The 15,300-nt window shown below is 37.6% G+C and overlaps 1 protein-coding gene across 3 annotated transcripts in view; it reads left to right on the forward strand.

The window, feature by feature from the left end:
• The first annotated feature begins 7,379 nt into the window (after positions 1-7,379).
• The window catches only part of N4BP2L1 (NEDD4 binding protein 2 like 1), a 36,496-nt gene continuing 28,575 nt past the window's right edge, over positions 7,380-15,300 (forward strand). For 2 of the 3 annotated variants that reach the window (XM_005241165.4, XM_055802457.1), the window contains exon 1: positions 7,381-13,384. In XM_005241165.4, coding sequence (XP_005241222.3) covers positions 11,680-13,384 — 1,705 coding nt within the window. In that variant the 5' untranslated portion in view covers positions 7,381-11,679. Of the gene's footprint in view, positions 13,385-15,300 lie in introns of all 3 variants that reach the window. The other variant, XM_055802459.1, reaches the window with a different exon arrangement.

Genomic DNA, 15,300 nt, shown 5'->3' on the forward strand with positions numbered 1-15,300 from the left:
GCTTTCCCTATTAAACTGTCTTTATCTCAACCCACAAGTTTTCCAACTTTTACTCTTCTGATTCTCTCCTCCATCCCACCAGGGGGGAGGGAGCGAGCAGCTGCGTGGGCTGAATTGCTGGCTGGGGTTAAACAGTGACAGGCTAATGTAATATTGTATTATTTTTAACCTGTGATGTTAAATGATCTGCTGTGAAGAATTCTGTCTTCTGATCATGTAGTCATGTCCTCTAGGTTTGCTTTAATCTAGGTCTCCATGCTGCATAATTTTTTTTAAGCTTTTTTTCTGTTAAGAAGAAAGCCAAGGTTTTGTTATTTCTCATCTATCCCTTGAAAATTTCTGCAGAGATGGTAGTTTTTCTTTGTTTATCCACTAATAGATAACTGAAAACCAGGCTTCGTCCAGCTGTGATGGAACCCATAACGTTTATATGTAATTGTTTTGTGTCTGTCTTCCCTGATGCAATTTAGACTTTGCCAGTATTTTCGTCTTTGAGCTGACCAGTAGGATTAATTTCCAGTGAACTGGAAAAATACTACTTTTGTATTTTCACATTAATGTGTGTGATATCTGTAGTTTTAACTGTGGTTTCCTCCTAGCAATGCAGTTTTCTGGAAGAAATGTTTTCCCTCTGTGCTGGTACGTTGTGGAGATAAGGTGATTAGGTATAAGATGAGAATTGAGGGTTTTCCGTACAAAAGAACAGATGTTTATTACAATGCCCAGTAAAGAGCAATAAGACAACATAGTGTTGAAATGCAGTTCACAAAATTGAAATTAAGTAGTCAATTTAAGAGTGGTCAGATGCTTCATATAGATTGGATATGGAAATACTTAAGTCTTTCCACAGTGACACTTAATTCAATGTTTACATTTTCATCTTTTGAAATAAAAGCAAGAGCAGAGATTAAAGCTTTTTAGTAATATTTTCCTAGGTGAGAATCTACTTGTACATCAGTCAGTTTGGGGGGTGGGGGTGGGGTGTCTTTCATCTTATAGGCTAATTTGTTGAAATTACCTGTAAATCAGCTTATGTTGAGTTCACAGAAAAGTATATGAAAACAGAGCTATTTTAATTATTTAGAAGATAAAGTAGTAAGAAACAGGGTTTGTCAAGGTCAGATAATCTCAAATTAGACAAATTTATTTCTGTAGTAATGAAGAAGCAGCAAGTGGTAGCTTTAGCTTGAGATACTGTCAATGTCATTCTAGATCAAGGATAATAAAAGCATTGAAGTATTGCATCTGGAGCGGGTCTTCACAGTTCTCGTCTAGCTGATAATTCTGCTACTTCATTTCTCAGGTAGGCAGGCAGTCCTTGACCATTTAATGTGTATCTCACTGATATATAGTGCCATTGTAACAATACCATGTTGTGCCAAGTCAGAATATATTGTATCCACAAAGTAACTTATTTACAGTTGTACTTCGTCTTTTTAGTGATGTTAAATATTTTTCTTTTGGGGCTGTTAATCGGGTTCAACTTTTCTTTTGTGGTCCCTGAAAATTATGTCAAAGTAACTGCTTTATACTTGTGTGTATCATCCTGCTTGTCCTTTTAAAGTATTTTCCTGGTACTGACTCTAATTAGGATTTGATGGAAACAGTAAAAAAAAAATTTATGAGCAAAACTTTTGGAACGTGTGCTTGCATGTTGTCTAACTACTGATTTTAAAAAAGTGAATTCTTTAGTGGATGTTGTTTAATGTCATCTTAAATTGCTAACAGACTAAAGTGCTGCTGTAGCTGACTGAATAAAATTTTGGTTATTTCTAAGTGCTTTATTGTATTATTTACAGATCAGTCTTGGTCATGGGCCTGTAATCCTGGTTTTGGCTGTTACTTTATTTGTGATACCTCCAATATTTTATTTTTTTTCTCTTTACTCAGCCTTAGGTTTTGGTAACCTATACACTATAGGTTATAATAGTCTATAAGAAGTCACTGAACAGCTTATCCCACATCTTGCCTTTAACCATGAAGGGGTTATGGAGGCTTATGAACCAGACTTAAAAGTGGAATAACTATATTATTTTTCCCCCATTTAGCATTTTTCCTGATAGTTTTCTTGTATTGCTTATAAGATGAATATACTTTTTTACAGGGATCTTGACAACAGAAGTATAGACAACTGATCTTTTACCTGAAGCAAGGCAGGTATACATAATTGAGCTTCATTTGCAGCTCTTTGCAGTGGTTTGGTACATGTGCTAAATATTCAATGATAAAATTGCTGAACTATTTTCACTGTATGAAAACTGCAGTTGGAAGACTGTGCTTATGGCTGTGCAGCAAAATTGCATTATATTTAGGAGTATGAATGGAGTTCTGTGTATTCTGTGTATGTAGAAGGCACGGTTAGAGCGTTGCGTTTCATTCTTTTCTTTTTTGTTCCAGCAATCCAGACTGAGTTCTTGCTTCAAACAATGAACACCTAGATTATGTCCCTAATGCTTCCCGTTTTGGTCCTAGATCTTGAGGACAGGTTTTATTGTGAGTAAAGATAGCTAACTATGATTTAGCTTTCCACTGCTTCGTAGGGAATTGAGCTGTAAAGAGGTTAAATGAGTTTGCCTTTTGCCTAGTTAGTTGTGGTAGCTTTGAGCTCACTGGAGCACGTAAGATGTGACATACCGGAGTGAGTTGAGCAGAGGGTGGTCAGGGCCTGGAGCACCCGACATACAAGGAGAAGCTGGGAGAAATGGATCATTCAGCCTTAAGAAGAGAAGGCTATGGCTAAGACAGCTTAATGCTGTCTTCCCCTCCCAAATGGGAGAGCATGAAGGTGGAGCCATGGGTAGAGATTGCAACATGGGAGATTCCAATTGGATATTAGGTTGTGTAATCTCTATCCTTGGAGTATTCAAAACTTGTCTGTGCGCAAGGCACTGGGCAACGAGATCTCAGTTGGTATTGCTTTGAGCAGAGGTTGGACCATGTGGTCTCCAGAGGTCCTTTCTGACATAAATTACTATATTCTAATAAATATAGTGAGACTTGTGTCCAGAATATCAGAAGAGTTGGCTTTTACCTATCAGAAAAGACTTTAAGTCACTAACACAATTGTTGCCTGGTTTCAGGGTGTCAGGTGCAGGCTTGCATTAATACAGCAGTCCATCATTCTCCTGTTTATCTCAGCTGGGCACTAAGTTTCTGGCTTTAACTGTAGCAGCAAAACTGGCTGTGCCATTTATTCCAGTTATTTTGTTTCATAGCTGTATTGGCAGAGTTGCTCACAAGTTCCTGACACCACCTGTAGCTGATCACCTTTTTTCTCCCCCAGGCAGTGTCCATGACAGCGTCTCTTGTTAATTGTATTGTCTTTCCAGACTTGGAAAATACTGGCATATATTAGTGTTTATCTAAAGTATTTTTTTTTTTTCTGTCCAAAATCAGACTTCTATTGACACTTCCACATTGGGAGATTGAAAGACAGTTTTCTGCATCTGTTCATCCACAACACTCTAGGAAATTTCTTCACAGAAAGTGTGGTCAAGTATTGGAACAGGCTGCCCGGGGAAGTGGTGGAACCACCATCCCTGGAGGTGTTTAAAAAGCACATAGATGTGGTGCTTAGGGGCACGGCTTAGTGATGGACTTGGCAGTCCTGGGTTAGCAGTTGGACTTGATGATCTCAAAGGTCTTTTCCAACATAAATGATTCTATGATTTTATGAACAATACAAGGCTGTTTCATAAAAACTAATCAACTTTAAGGGGTAAGCGTAGTGTCTTTTGTGTATCTCTAGTCCTTTTGGTGAAAGATGTTTAAAAGGGAAATGAACTAATGGCAATAAGTAGTATGCAGAAATAGTAAGTAAAAGTTGGATGCCTGTATGACAAAGTACTGAAATCTATTGAAAAGGTTTAATACCTTCCAGAGAATGCCCATTATAATTGAATGCTGTGTAGCTCTCAATATTTCATGTAGCATTTTTGATGCATAGAATGACTGCAATACCCAGAGCAGATGTTCTGATTAGCAACATTGTCTGCAGTTGCAAGTATTTGAATTTTAATGTTGCTATAACCTAGGTTAGAGTCTGGTTACTTAATATTTACTGATTTGTTTTCTTTACTGTTTTCCTCTTGCAACTTTTTCCCCTCCCTTATTCTTGGACTCATCTTTCTCATCTGTCTGATCTGTCTGAGTCATGTGTGTTCAGTTACTACAGTTGTTTTCCTAACTCTGGATCCATATCCCCCTCCCCTTTTCTTCTCTGAACTATAAACTTGTGTGGAGAGCTACACCTTGTTCTCTATTTTTTTAACACCTCAGTTCAAACTGGTGCTATTTTAAAAACTGAGTATATATATTCCCCTTCCCCCCAGGCTTTCCTTTTGAATTTTTTTTTTTTGTTGTTTTGCTGAATGTAGTATTTTCTGTCATACAGTATATTTTTCTGTGGTTTTGAAACTCACACTTTTGTTCCCAGAATTATGATCTGTGCTCTGGTGGATATTTAATTACATGTCTTTTCTCCAGTTTTGTTGATTGAAGCTATTTTAAACACAGCTAAAATGTGTCATCTTTCATTGAAAGATCCTAACAGAACGTATCTTATCACATACCTCTAAATATTGCACTCTGCTCTTGTACCTCTGTTGCTTCCTTGCACTCCTACCCGTGTTTTTCTCAAGTTGATTTTGATTGTGCCTTATCTCAAACTTCATTTTACATTTGTTTTGGGTGTGAATGTGCCTTGGTAAGAAAGGCCAACACTTCACCCTGTAAATCTAATTTTGACTTTTAAAATCTTTTTCATGTACTACTTATCCATATATTCTGTTTTGAATGGCTGTCATCTATGTGTTCAAATACTAGGATGAGATATCACAATATGTAGTTCTTATTTTCTGGTTAAAGTAGTGATTTATTTAGTTAGACTCCATAGTGGCCAAAATATACAATGAGGGTATTTTTTAGGAATTAGGATCTGGAAAGTCTGCTTTATTTGTGGACCATGTTTTAGGACATGATTTATTTCACAACTTCATGAGATCCTCAGTAAATTGTCTTTTCCTGGATAGAACTTCTTGAGTGGAATTCCATAAGCACATGCCTGGAAAGCAGTAGATTGTAAGGGAGGGGAACTGAAAAATGGATTCTGAGATGGCTCACAGAATTGAGGTTTTGAACAGAGATTTTATTTCTCCTAAAATCAAGGATCCACTCAGATATGATGCTGTCTTGTGTTTGAACTGGTTAGTTTATAAACACATTGTGGATTATGTTCTATGTGTAACAGCAACTCAGTTTTTCATTTGGAAAGAAAAAGGTTGAGGTTTGTAAGGTAATTTCTACCTTTTGTATGTTTTTTCAGTAGATGTGAGTTGGCCGTTAGGCAAATGGGCTTTGTTTGCAGTGGATAATGTTGTTTGTGTGGTCAGTCGCAGTCTTCACCAGTGTGCTTTGTGGTGTTCAACCTGGACCATCAGCTTTGTATGATGCAGTGTGCTCTGGTGTCGCTGAGAGGGGGATGCTTAGGATTTAGTGAGGTCTAATTGCTTCATAGCCACAGATGCAGTAGTGCCGTAGTTTGTCTGGAAGTTAATGAAAAACTGAGACTGATCATTGTCTGGGAAGGTGAGATTTTTCTGTTACAGATTTTTGAAAGTGTGCCTTGAAGTCTCATATAGAAATGTCTTTACATCAATAGAAAGGAGCACTGCTGCACAGCTGGTTACACCAAACTTTACTAACTAGTGCAAATTTGACCGTAATTCCTATTTCTCCAAATTACTTTTCAAAGCAATGTATTTCTTGTCTATCCTGGATTAATTTCAGTCAGGTTGTTTTCATGCTTGAGCTGGTATCATCCAAGTAATAGAACTGATGCCATCAAATTTGACAAGATGATTCATACCATACTTTCAGTACATAACATTGGCATCTGTGTCCATCATGTTCTCTTCAAAAGACTAAATGTTGACAGAGAGAACTTAAATGAAAATCAATTCTATGAGCCTTCATAGGTAAGAAGGCTGATGGTAAAGCTGAGGTTTCTTCTCTGTATTTTAAGTACATCCCCTTAAGATGGATTCAGATCACTTGTAGCATTTCAGTTTGTCTTTTTTTCTTCTTCTTCTTCACCTGCTTTTTAACATTGAACCATACTTCACAGAGCAGAGAATCCCAGTCAAACAAAAAATGGTGTCTCTCCTCTGTCTGTTAGCATCCATCAGTTACTTCTTGCTGATTTTTTTTTAATTTATTTTCTGGTTAGAATTTTGAATTGTGTCAGGTGAGATATTTTGTGCCATCTAAAATGAGGTTGAAAGTGGCTTTTGAGTTCTTTCACTGGTTCAGGATGCAAATGTTTGATACTAGGCACAAGTATATTCAGTTTGTATGTACATATATATCAATCAGTATATTCAGTTGTCTTTTTCTGTCATAAGACATTTATGACTTAAATGAACCAAGCAGGACAAAAATCAGTCAGATCACCCCACCTGAAGCTTCTTGTGGAGTGAATGGACTGTCATTTGAAACTGAATTGCTCTTACTAGCACCTCAGGAACTTAGATTTTTTTGTGTATTGGTTGTTTGGTTTTTTTATTTGTTGTTTGGTTTTTCACTTTGAAAAGTGGTTGCACTTTCCATGTATTTGATTAAATGAACACCTTCTAAAGGCATGCTTAGATCAAACCAATTATACGGTATTCTCTGTGTGCTCTCTAGATCAAGGTCTCTTGTATCTGGTCTATAACAGGACAGCAGTCTGGCTGATCATTGCACAGAACTATGTGTACATCAGTCCTGTAGAAGTGGTAAAGATTGGAGTAGTTCTTTAAGCATTGTGCTAAGTTAGCATATTTTATGAAGACGAGTATTTAAATCTCACCACCACTGGCAATGCTGTTGAGAGACAAAAGAATAATAAATACTGGTCACTTCAGATTAAATCCAATTAGTAGGATCTTACTGGTTTGGGGTGGGGAGAAATGTGTAAACATTTCTTATGAATCAGTTATGGTGAATTTCCTTAAGATGGACTGTGAGTCAACCTGACATGTTGCTGCTGAAAGTAGTCACGTTGCTCCCACGAGCCACTTCCCTTTGTCTTAGCTATACACTCGTTTTACTTCTTGCTTTGGTAAGTTAAATCAGCCCAACAACAAAGCACGTACTCACTTCCTTTTGATGCTGGCTTAGGCAGGTAACTCCACCACAAGGAGGGTGGTAGAGCCAGCAAAAGACAGGCAGTGGAAGTGACACCTGGAACGAAGGAAGAAAGGCTGACAAAAGCTGTTTCTTCAGCTGCAATAAATCACAAAGTTGGATACTCAGCTTTCTGATGGGATTCACCTTTCAGGAAGCCTAATAATGCTGACAAGTTATTTTGCATGTATTTTTTCCAGTTCCTTGATCACTTAATACCAATATCTGATTTGGTTTTGAGGAACTGGATCTTTACCACTCAATTCGGTATTACAGGCAAGATAGGTGACAAAAAGGCTGGTACCATGACTTTTTCTGAGATTCCAAAATTGCAACTTTGTTTCTGTTTGTTGCTGAAGTAAAGTCAAGTCAGAAGGAATTCAACAGTGCACTGGGACTTACCAGGTGAAGAAGGTGAGGTGTATCCCAGTAAATATCATTTTATGTAAGCAGCTCTTGTAGAATTTTGATGTTGAAAACCTACTGCAGATACTTTGGAGATTAATGATAACATAAGTTTCAGAAAAGGTATGTACCTCATTGCTAAATGTCATACAGAATTGCTTTATAAATTTATCACTTGCTCTATATTGCTGGTGTATTAGGAAAAATTTCTTCACCAAAAGGGTTGTCAAGCACTGGAACAGGCTGCCCAAGGAAGTGGTTGAGTCACCACCCCTGGAGGTATTTAAAAGACTTTAGTTGTGGTGCTTGGGGACATGGTTCAGTGGTGGTCTTGGCAGTGCTGGGTTAACGGTTGGACTTGATGACCTGGAAGGTCTTTTCCGACCTAAATGATTCTATGATTCTATTCTGTATTTCATTACACCAATGACTGCAGGCGTTTTTTGATGTCAAGCAGACATCAGCTGAGATGTATGCTAGAGCTGAAGTTTGTACAACTGCAAATAACTAACTCTTTTCTAGTTTTGCCATTTTCCAGAAAAATGTGACTAACTTTAGATTATTTACTTTGTATGTTCTGCCTCAGTGATCATGAAAATGCATTTGTTTATCCAGAAAAGTGTGTCATCTGAGCACTGTCTCTCAGTCAAGCTGGGCAGTGCTGTTTTGAGCAGTAGGTTACAACCTTTCAGTCTACATGTAACAGAGATATGGCAAAAAGCTTTTAATATTGTCTAAACGGTAGGCTGAGAAATTTCAAAGTGGTGTTACAGAAAGGGAATTCCTATTTCAACAAATACTATTACATTTTTTTCTGGTCTGTTTATTACTAACCATTTTTTTAAAAATGCATACTATGTAGTAAAATTTAAATATTGTCCAAAACAGCACCTTTTTGGTTTTACCTTTTGCATGTGTTGTATGTGTTTAAAAACAACTCGCTAGCAAATGCCCCTGTAAAGAAGACAAGTCTATCTCCATGCTGGTTCTCGAATTTTCTCAATGTTTGTGTGCCATATGGTTTTACAATAAGGAAAACTCCTCAAAAGGCATGTAGGTGGATTAAAAGAGGAGGAACTAAGATAAAACTAGTCAAAACTAGTAAATGATTTGTTTCATTAAATGCAAAAACCTTAACATGGTACTGGGTATACCCCAAGCAGGAAGTGTTTAGGTATGCCATCAGAGTGCATTAGAGTGTTTCTTTGGGATAGTATTTTCTTAGAATCAGTCGGAAAACAGAAGTTGGCTGGAAAAGTGAAGAGTAAGAAATTCTGTTATTCTGCATTTAGTAGTTCACCAGTTTCCTTTTTGCTTTAGTCCTTTTTTTAGAAACTCCAAACCTTTAGAGAACTGATTTTGCTGAACTGCTAGAAAACCTCCATGTTTCCAAAGCATAGATATGACATGGTTGTTGTATTTATTATGAACTATTGAGTGTCACTATGGAAGGTCATATCCAGGTATGCTATATCATCAACCTGGACCAACATTTGTATTCATTATTATTTTGACGTGCAATAATAGCTGTTAGCTTCTCTTGCTCATCCAGGTGGTGGTTCTTCCATTATTTGGTGGATGCATTTCTCCTGTTCTCACATTCTAAAGTGAATCCTGTCCAGTGTGGTTGTCCTTCCTTATTCAGGATTAATGATGGGGGGAGGAAATAAATGTGATGACCTCTGAGTTTTCCTCACCCCCCACCCCCCGCTTATATCTGCTAAGTTCCACAGTACTTTTTGGTGTGGCATCCTATCCTAAGAAAGTTTCTATCAACATTGTCCTGAAAGTGTTGACAGATGTGCCAGGAGTTAGACACCTGAAACATGCTTGAATCGGTATGGGAGATGTTCATTTCCATCAGCAGCAGCACAAATTCCCACTGGGGAGACATGAGTGGTAAGCAAGAGTGTAACTACAGTAATACCAAGACTGGAGAAGTTCATTAGTTGTCTGTGCTGGTGTTGACATTCCAATTTGACTGTCATTTCTGCAGAGTTATTATGGCAGCACAAGGGCCTTTAGGTACAATACTAAGTTCTTCTTGGAATTGTTGCACGAGTCTGATGTTTTATTCCCCACTCCATTAAAAACAATTAAAAATGGGCCGTTATTTTCTATTTAACTGGTAAGGGGTTTTATGCTTCTGAAACTTCAGATAATTTCCAAAACCACTTTCAAGTCATGAATTTTCATCACCGAACAAGAAAGTTAATCTCAGGATTTAAGACATAATCTGTAATCAGTGTATCATTTCTGCAAATCTGGGTTATATGTAAGTAATCTCTCCAACTGCTGTTGCAGATGCTTCACTTTGATATCACTTAATTCAATAGAAAAATAAGATCTATTAAATCCTAAACCTTTGGCATCCCATGTCTCTTTTTGGGGGAGAAAGGCATGTTGCTGAGTAAGGAATGTGTTGTGATCAGAATTCGGCATGGAATTTGTCTTTGCTAACTTCAAGCATCTGCAGTATAGAGAACTGCACTTACATCGTAGGGCACTGTATTGAAAATAGGCTGGTTTGGAAAAAGAGAGGTCAGTTTTCATTACTCAGAGGAAAGCACCATGTGGACGTAAATGCCAACAGTTGAAGGAGATCCAGTTTCTTAGTAGGATGTCTTATCTGGATGCCGTTATAGGGCAATAAAATTTGTGTGCTTTCCACCAAGATCTTTTCAGGGATCTGTAGTGCTTGTTGCAGCGATATCAAGGCATCGAGACTTTGGAATCCGGTTCCAGTCAAGTGACTTTGTGGCTACGCTGAGGCTGAGAAGGCTGCTGATGTGCTTCACAGAGGATTAGGAGGGTTTGCTTTGCAGAGTTCAAAATGATTAAAGGGGAAGGATAGGTTTCTGTAGGCGACCTTTAGGTCCCAGTGACTGGCTTTCCCTCTGCACACACAGTCACCCCTTCTTGTAATTTTTTTTCTCTCTTAAAAATTTCAGAATACAACACTTAAAACCAGCTTATGTTACATATAAATGCCCAGAAACTAACTGATTTTACTCTATAGTTCTTCTAGCTGCTGATTTGTTTCCTTTAGTATGTTGTGTGAAGTACCATCTTGAACAAAGGGTTACAGAAAAGTGAAGAATTACAGAAAGGCGCAGATCTTTGATACAAAGATTTGTCAGTCAAACTTAGCTTTGAAAATCTCATCTCTCTCTGAAGAGGTGCGTAGGGAAAAGTTACGTTTCTGGACAAGGATTTTCTTACATATGTTCATTTCAGGGTTGGCTGGCTGACAGGCTGACATCAAGATTTCAGAGAAGTCACTGTTAGGGCTGATACCTGTTAAATTCAATGAGAAGTGCAGACCAAAAAAAATCAGACATTCTGAAAAGAGCTACAGAATTAGTTGTAAATAACTGCCTACAACTGTGTTATTTTTTCTGTGATGTATTATTTTGTTGCTGATAAAATATGAAATATTTTTTCCAAATACGTACCCATCCATGCTAATATACTGACCAGTAAATATCAAGAGTTGCTGTAGTCACTGTATCTTTACATTATTCAGATTTTTGGTTAGTATGTTTTGAATTTGAGTCCAGATTATTTAAGTATATTCCATTTAATCTTTATGGATGAAATTTTCTTACTGCATCCTCCACTTAGTACCTTCCTGCTCAGCATGACATTTAATGAAATTTCAGAATAGCAGTAGCTCTTTAGTATCTATTACTGAAACATCATTTAGAGAGACATCCAGAAACATGTTGTTTGGTCTTGCATTGATTTGTGATACATTTTGTAAAACTATGTTAATGAGATGACAACTATATTTATTTAAATTGGTTTAAAGTGTTCAAGATTGTTCTGAATTGCAAGGTGTAAATTTGTTTAATCGATAGAAGGTTTTATTTGAGATTTTATCTATTTTAAAAAGCAGGTGATCTGTATTTGATCATCATATTAACATGTAGTACCTATTCTTCAAATTGAATGCCACAAATACATTGTTACTGAAATACTTTTACATTTAACTATTTTTTTTCACATAGGGAGACGATTTTTAAGAATTCTGAGCACCTGTTGACAAAAGCAAAGCAGAAGAAAAAGCGAAAAAGAAACAAAAAAGTGAAAGGTAATCACACAGAAAGTATGAAGAAAATGTTAGAGGGAGCAGCTCATCCCCCAGTTCCAGATGACCAGGACATACCAGAAAGTGCAGAGGATGATTCAGAAGAAAACAGCAAATCATTGTGCACATTCAGAAAAGGTCCAGAGGATCCAGTAACAGTTTGTGAAGAGCAGCCTGACGGTGATGATGAAAGCCTAAAACAAGCTGCAGTGGGTTCAAGAGAAAGGTTTCCCATCACTGTGTCTGAGGTCTCAACAATGTTGAACAGTGCATTGAGAAATGAACTGCCTGTAGAAAGTGACAGTTCACTTCTAATAGATATAAACCCTTCTCCTACTGAAAACCTAACCAAATATGCATTAGATGATGAGGAAACAAATCCAAGGCACAAAGAAAATCTTTGCAGAAGCAGTTTCCTAAAAATAAGCAGTGATAAAAATTCCATCCAGGAAACAGAAGGCATCTCTGAGGATTGTAACGCGCCACTGTTAAGCACAGAAAACAAATTTGGATCCTATCAGAGTACGTTGGAACCTGACATGGAAGCTAAACTGTTAAGTTTAAATGGTGAAGAAAAAGAAATCTCTCAGCCTTGCAATTCAAACGTACGTGATAACATGCCTGATAATAACACAGGGGACAAAGGTGCATTAAAAGCAGAAGAGAATAGCTCTAATGCCTGGGGGTTTTTTTCAGTTAATTTACTTACTGAAGAATTGCAGTTGGGCTTTGATAACCAAGTTTCTCTTTCTTCTTCGTCTGAGGATAAATTTGTAGGTGAACAAAGACCCCCAAAAATGAGGAAACCTAAACAGACTCATACGAACTGTTCAACACAGCTAAACTGCTCTCAGTCAAATGAAGGATTGGTAAAGGAAAACCATCATGTAACGGTAACTGAAGAGGCTGGCAATGTAATAAGCAACGGTCTGTTGGCAACTCCAGCTGGTGAAGTGCACTTTGATTCCCTTGTGGAAACCAGGGCCACCTTCATGCAGCGTTCAAGTGAAGTAAATGTTCCAAGAAATGATGCTGCACCAATTATATCAAAGAGGAAAAAATACAGAAGAATTGTCAACTTGGCACCGAAGTTTAATCTACCAAGACAGATTGGTGGTAGTACAGAGGAAGGGAAGGAAGTTTCGATAAAAGATGATGTTCCCCAAAAAAGTGTTTTGGAAGTGAGGCAAAAAAGCTTTCTAAGCAAGAACCATGGAGAGGAATGTGAACAGGCCCATGCTCTGCAGGAATATTCTGCACCTTACAGTGGCACTGAGGCAACCTATTCCCTACTCACCCTGGATACAGATGCTCTGTTACATGATATTTCTTACATTCATTCAGAACAATCTTCTACACCAAAATATTCCTGCAGGGTTTCTGTAGTTTCCAGGATGAAGGAGGAGCAAGCTAGAACTCTTAAGCAACAACAGGTGGTTGATAAAAAAGAGGGCGAGAGTGAACAGTGTTCTTCAGAGGTTACAAATAGCCAACCAGATATTGTGTCTTCTGTTAAAGTTTTTTCTGAATATCCAGAAGTTTCTAGTATATTGGCAAGCTGCAGTGAAAGCGTGCGTGAAGCAGATGACCCTGAGCCAGCAGAGGCCTCACAACTTGAAGATAATCAAGATGAGAATATGAGATGTAGTTTTCTGGGACTTCCCTTATCGTTAGGATTTGCTTTTCAACTTGTGCAGCTCTTTGGTTCTCCAGGTCTTCCACTGGGTAATACTCTTCTTACTACTCCTACATAAAAGAAAAAAAAAAAACCACCCACGCACCCAACCCAAACCCCCAAAAACCCACAACCTCACACACACCCACAAACAAGCAAAACCCAAAACACTCCTCCCAAACAAAAAAAACCTTATGATTAAATACTCATTTGTATTGCAGGTACCAATTAATCAAATATTAATGCTATTGAAAGGAATCACTGCTGCTTTGGTGATTATTTTATTTATTACCTAAACATTTTTTCAGTCTGTCAAATGTGCCATTTGGTTTTGCCACGGTCATTTTGGTTACAAAACCTTAGCTAACTTTAAATCCAAAGCATAGAGCTCTTGTTGATGTTTTAATACATCCTACTGAGTAAGACTTTACTGCGTTGATTACAAAACTGAATGAAAACATGGTATAAAATGTATGCTTTTATACAAAGGTTGCATGTTTGTTTTTATATTCCACTTGGTTAATATAGTAGCATTCCTTTTTCTTTATTTAGTAGTTTTCATACACTCTTATGTGGCTTAGGTACCGTTGAAAATCTTTCCCAAAATCTTATTTAACTTGAAATTGATTATCAGACTTACAGGGATGCATTTTCTGATAGTGAATACCTTCTTTTTAATCATGCATGATTAGAAAGTGTTGCAGCGTTGTATACTTGCCTTCCAGAGGGCCAATTGTCATATTTTTGTGCTTTCAGTTTAATCCTTTCAAGTTAGCAGTTAGAAGTATGGCAGTCGGTCCTGAAAGGAGTTGTGTGTGGCAACCCTGATTTCCAGATTTACTGCAGGCTGATGTAACCTAATGGATCTGCAGCCAGCAGCAGCAACAACAGACATTTGTTTGGAAGTCACCCTAGGACATGGTGCTGTGTATGCACCTGCTGAAAGAGCCATGTTCCCTGTGCATAAAGTTCTGCAAATTCTTTGGTCCAAATTTAATCGGTGGCAAAACAGTAACTTTGATTTGGCCAACAAATAGGATTAAGAAACACAGGCTGGTTTTTCATCACGTAGACCTTTACACCTGTTTGTTTCAGTAGAATTTAAGGTTAAGCATGTATTTTCATATGAAAAGGTTAAGATGACAGCTGAGGAGCAGCTTATGTCTGTTTAGCTGCCCAAACTGACCTCAGGATTCTTTTCTTTTATTACAAAAGTTGATGGCAATGTCAGAACAGTGATGCAGACCACTGGCAGCATTACGTGGCTTGGTCCCCAAAGGACCTGCAGTGCGCTATCTAAGTCTGGCACCACACAGCAAAGAACTTACCATAAAGAGCTGAAACAGGGCAGGGAAGTACTGCTGGTGTCCTCAGCTATTACATATAAAATGTTTTTCTCCTCCAAACGTGGTGAGTCTTCATATCTGTGATCTTAAATTTAATCGTCTTAGAAGGAGTTGGTCATGACTTGAAAACTGGGATCTTCCAGGGTAAAAGAAAAAGCAGGCGTTCAGAAACAGTTAATGAACCAAATGCCATTTTTCTCTGATTCAGTAACAGGTGAACTTCTTTGGTGTTTACATGAGTTTCCTTTGGAAATAACCTTTAAGAAATATAAAGCCACCTGAATACCTCCCTGAAGCGCTGACAGCTTGTGATTGCTGTTTGTTTGGTGGGGTTTTTTTCCCATCAAAATTATGCCTGCTGGCCACATTCTCATTTGACTATAATTTTCCTACAATTTAAAAATTCTTACGCTTTTTTGTGGCCTGTTATGTACTGATAGACTACTATTTATTCATGTACATATTTGAGCTGTAGTATTTTACAACACTGGCAATTGCAGAAATTATTTTGGAGGGGAATTTTTTCGTAAATAAACATCTTTGGTTATTTATAAATGGAAGGTTTAGTTGACTGACTAGCCTGTATGATTCTCATGCAAGTGTAGAATGTATTTTAGACT

This window comes from Falco peregrinus, chromosome 4 (genome assembly GCF_023634155.1).
Source record: "Falco peregrinus isolate bFalPer1 chromosome 4, bFalPer1.pri, whole genome shotgun sequence".
Classification (NCBI taxonomy): Eukaryota; Metazoa; Chordata; class Aves; order Falconiformes; family Falconidae; genus Falco; species Falco peregrinus.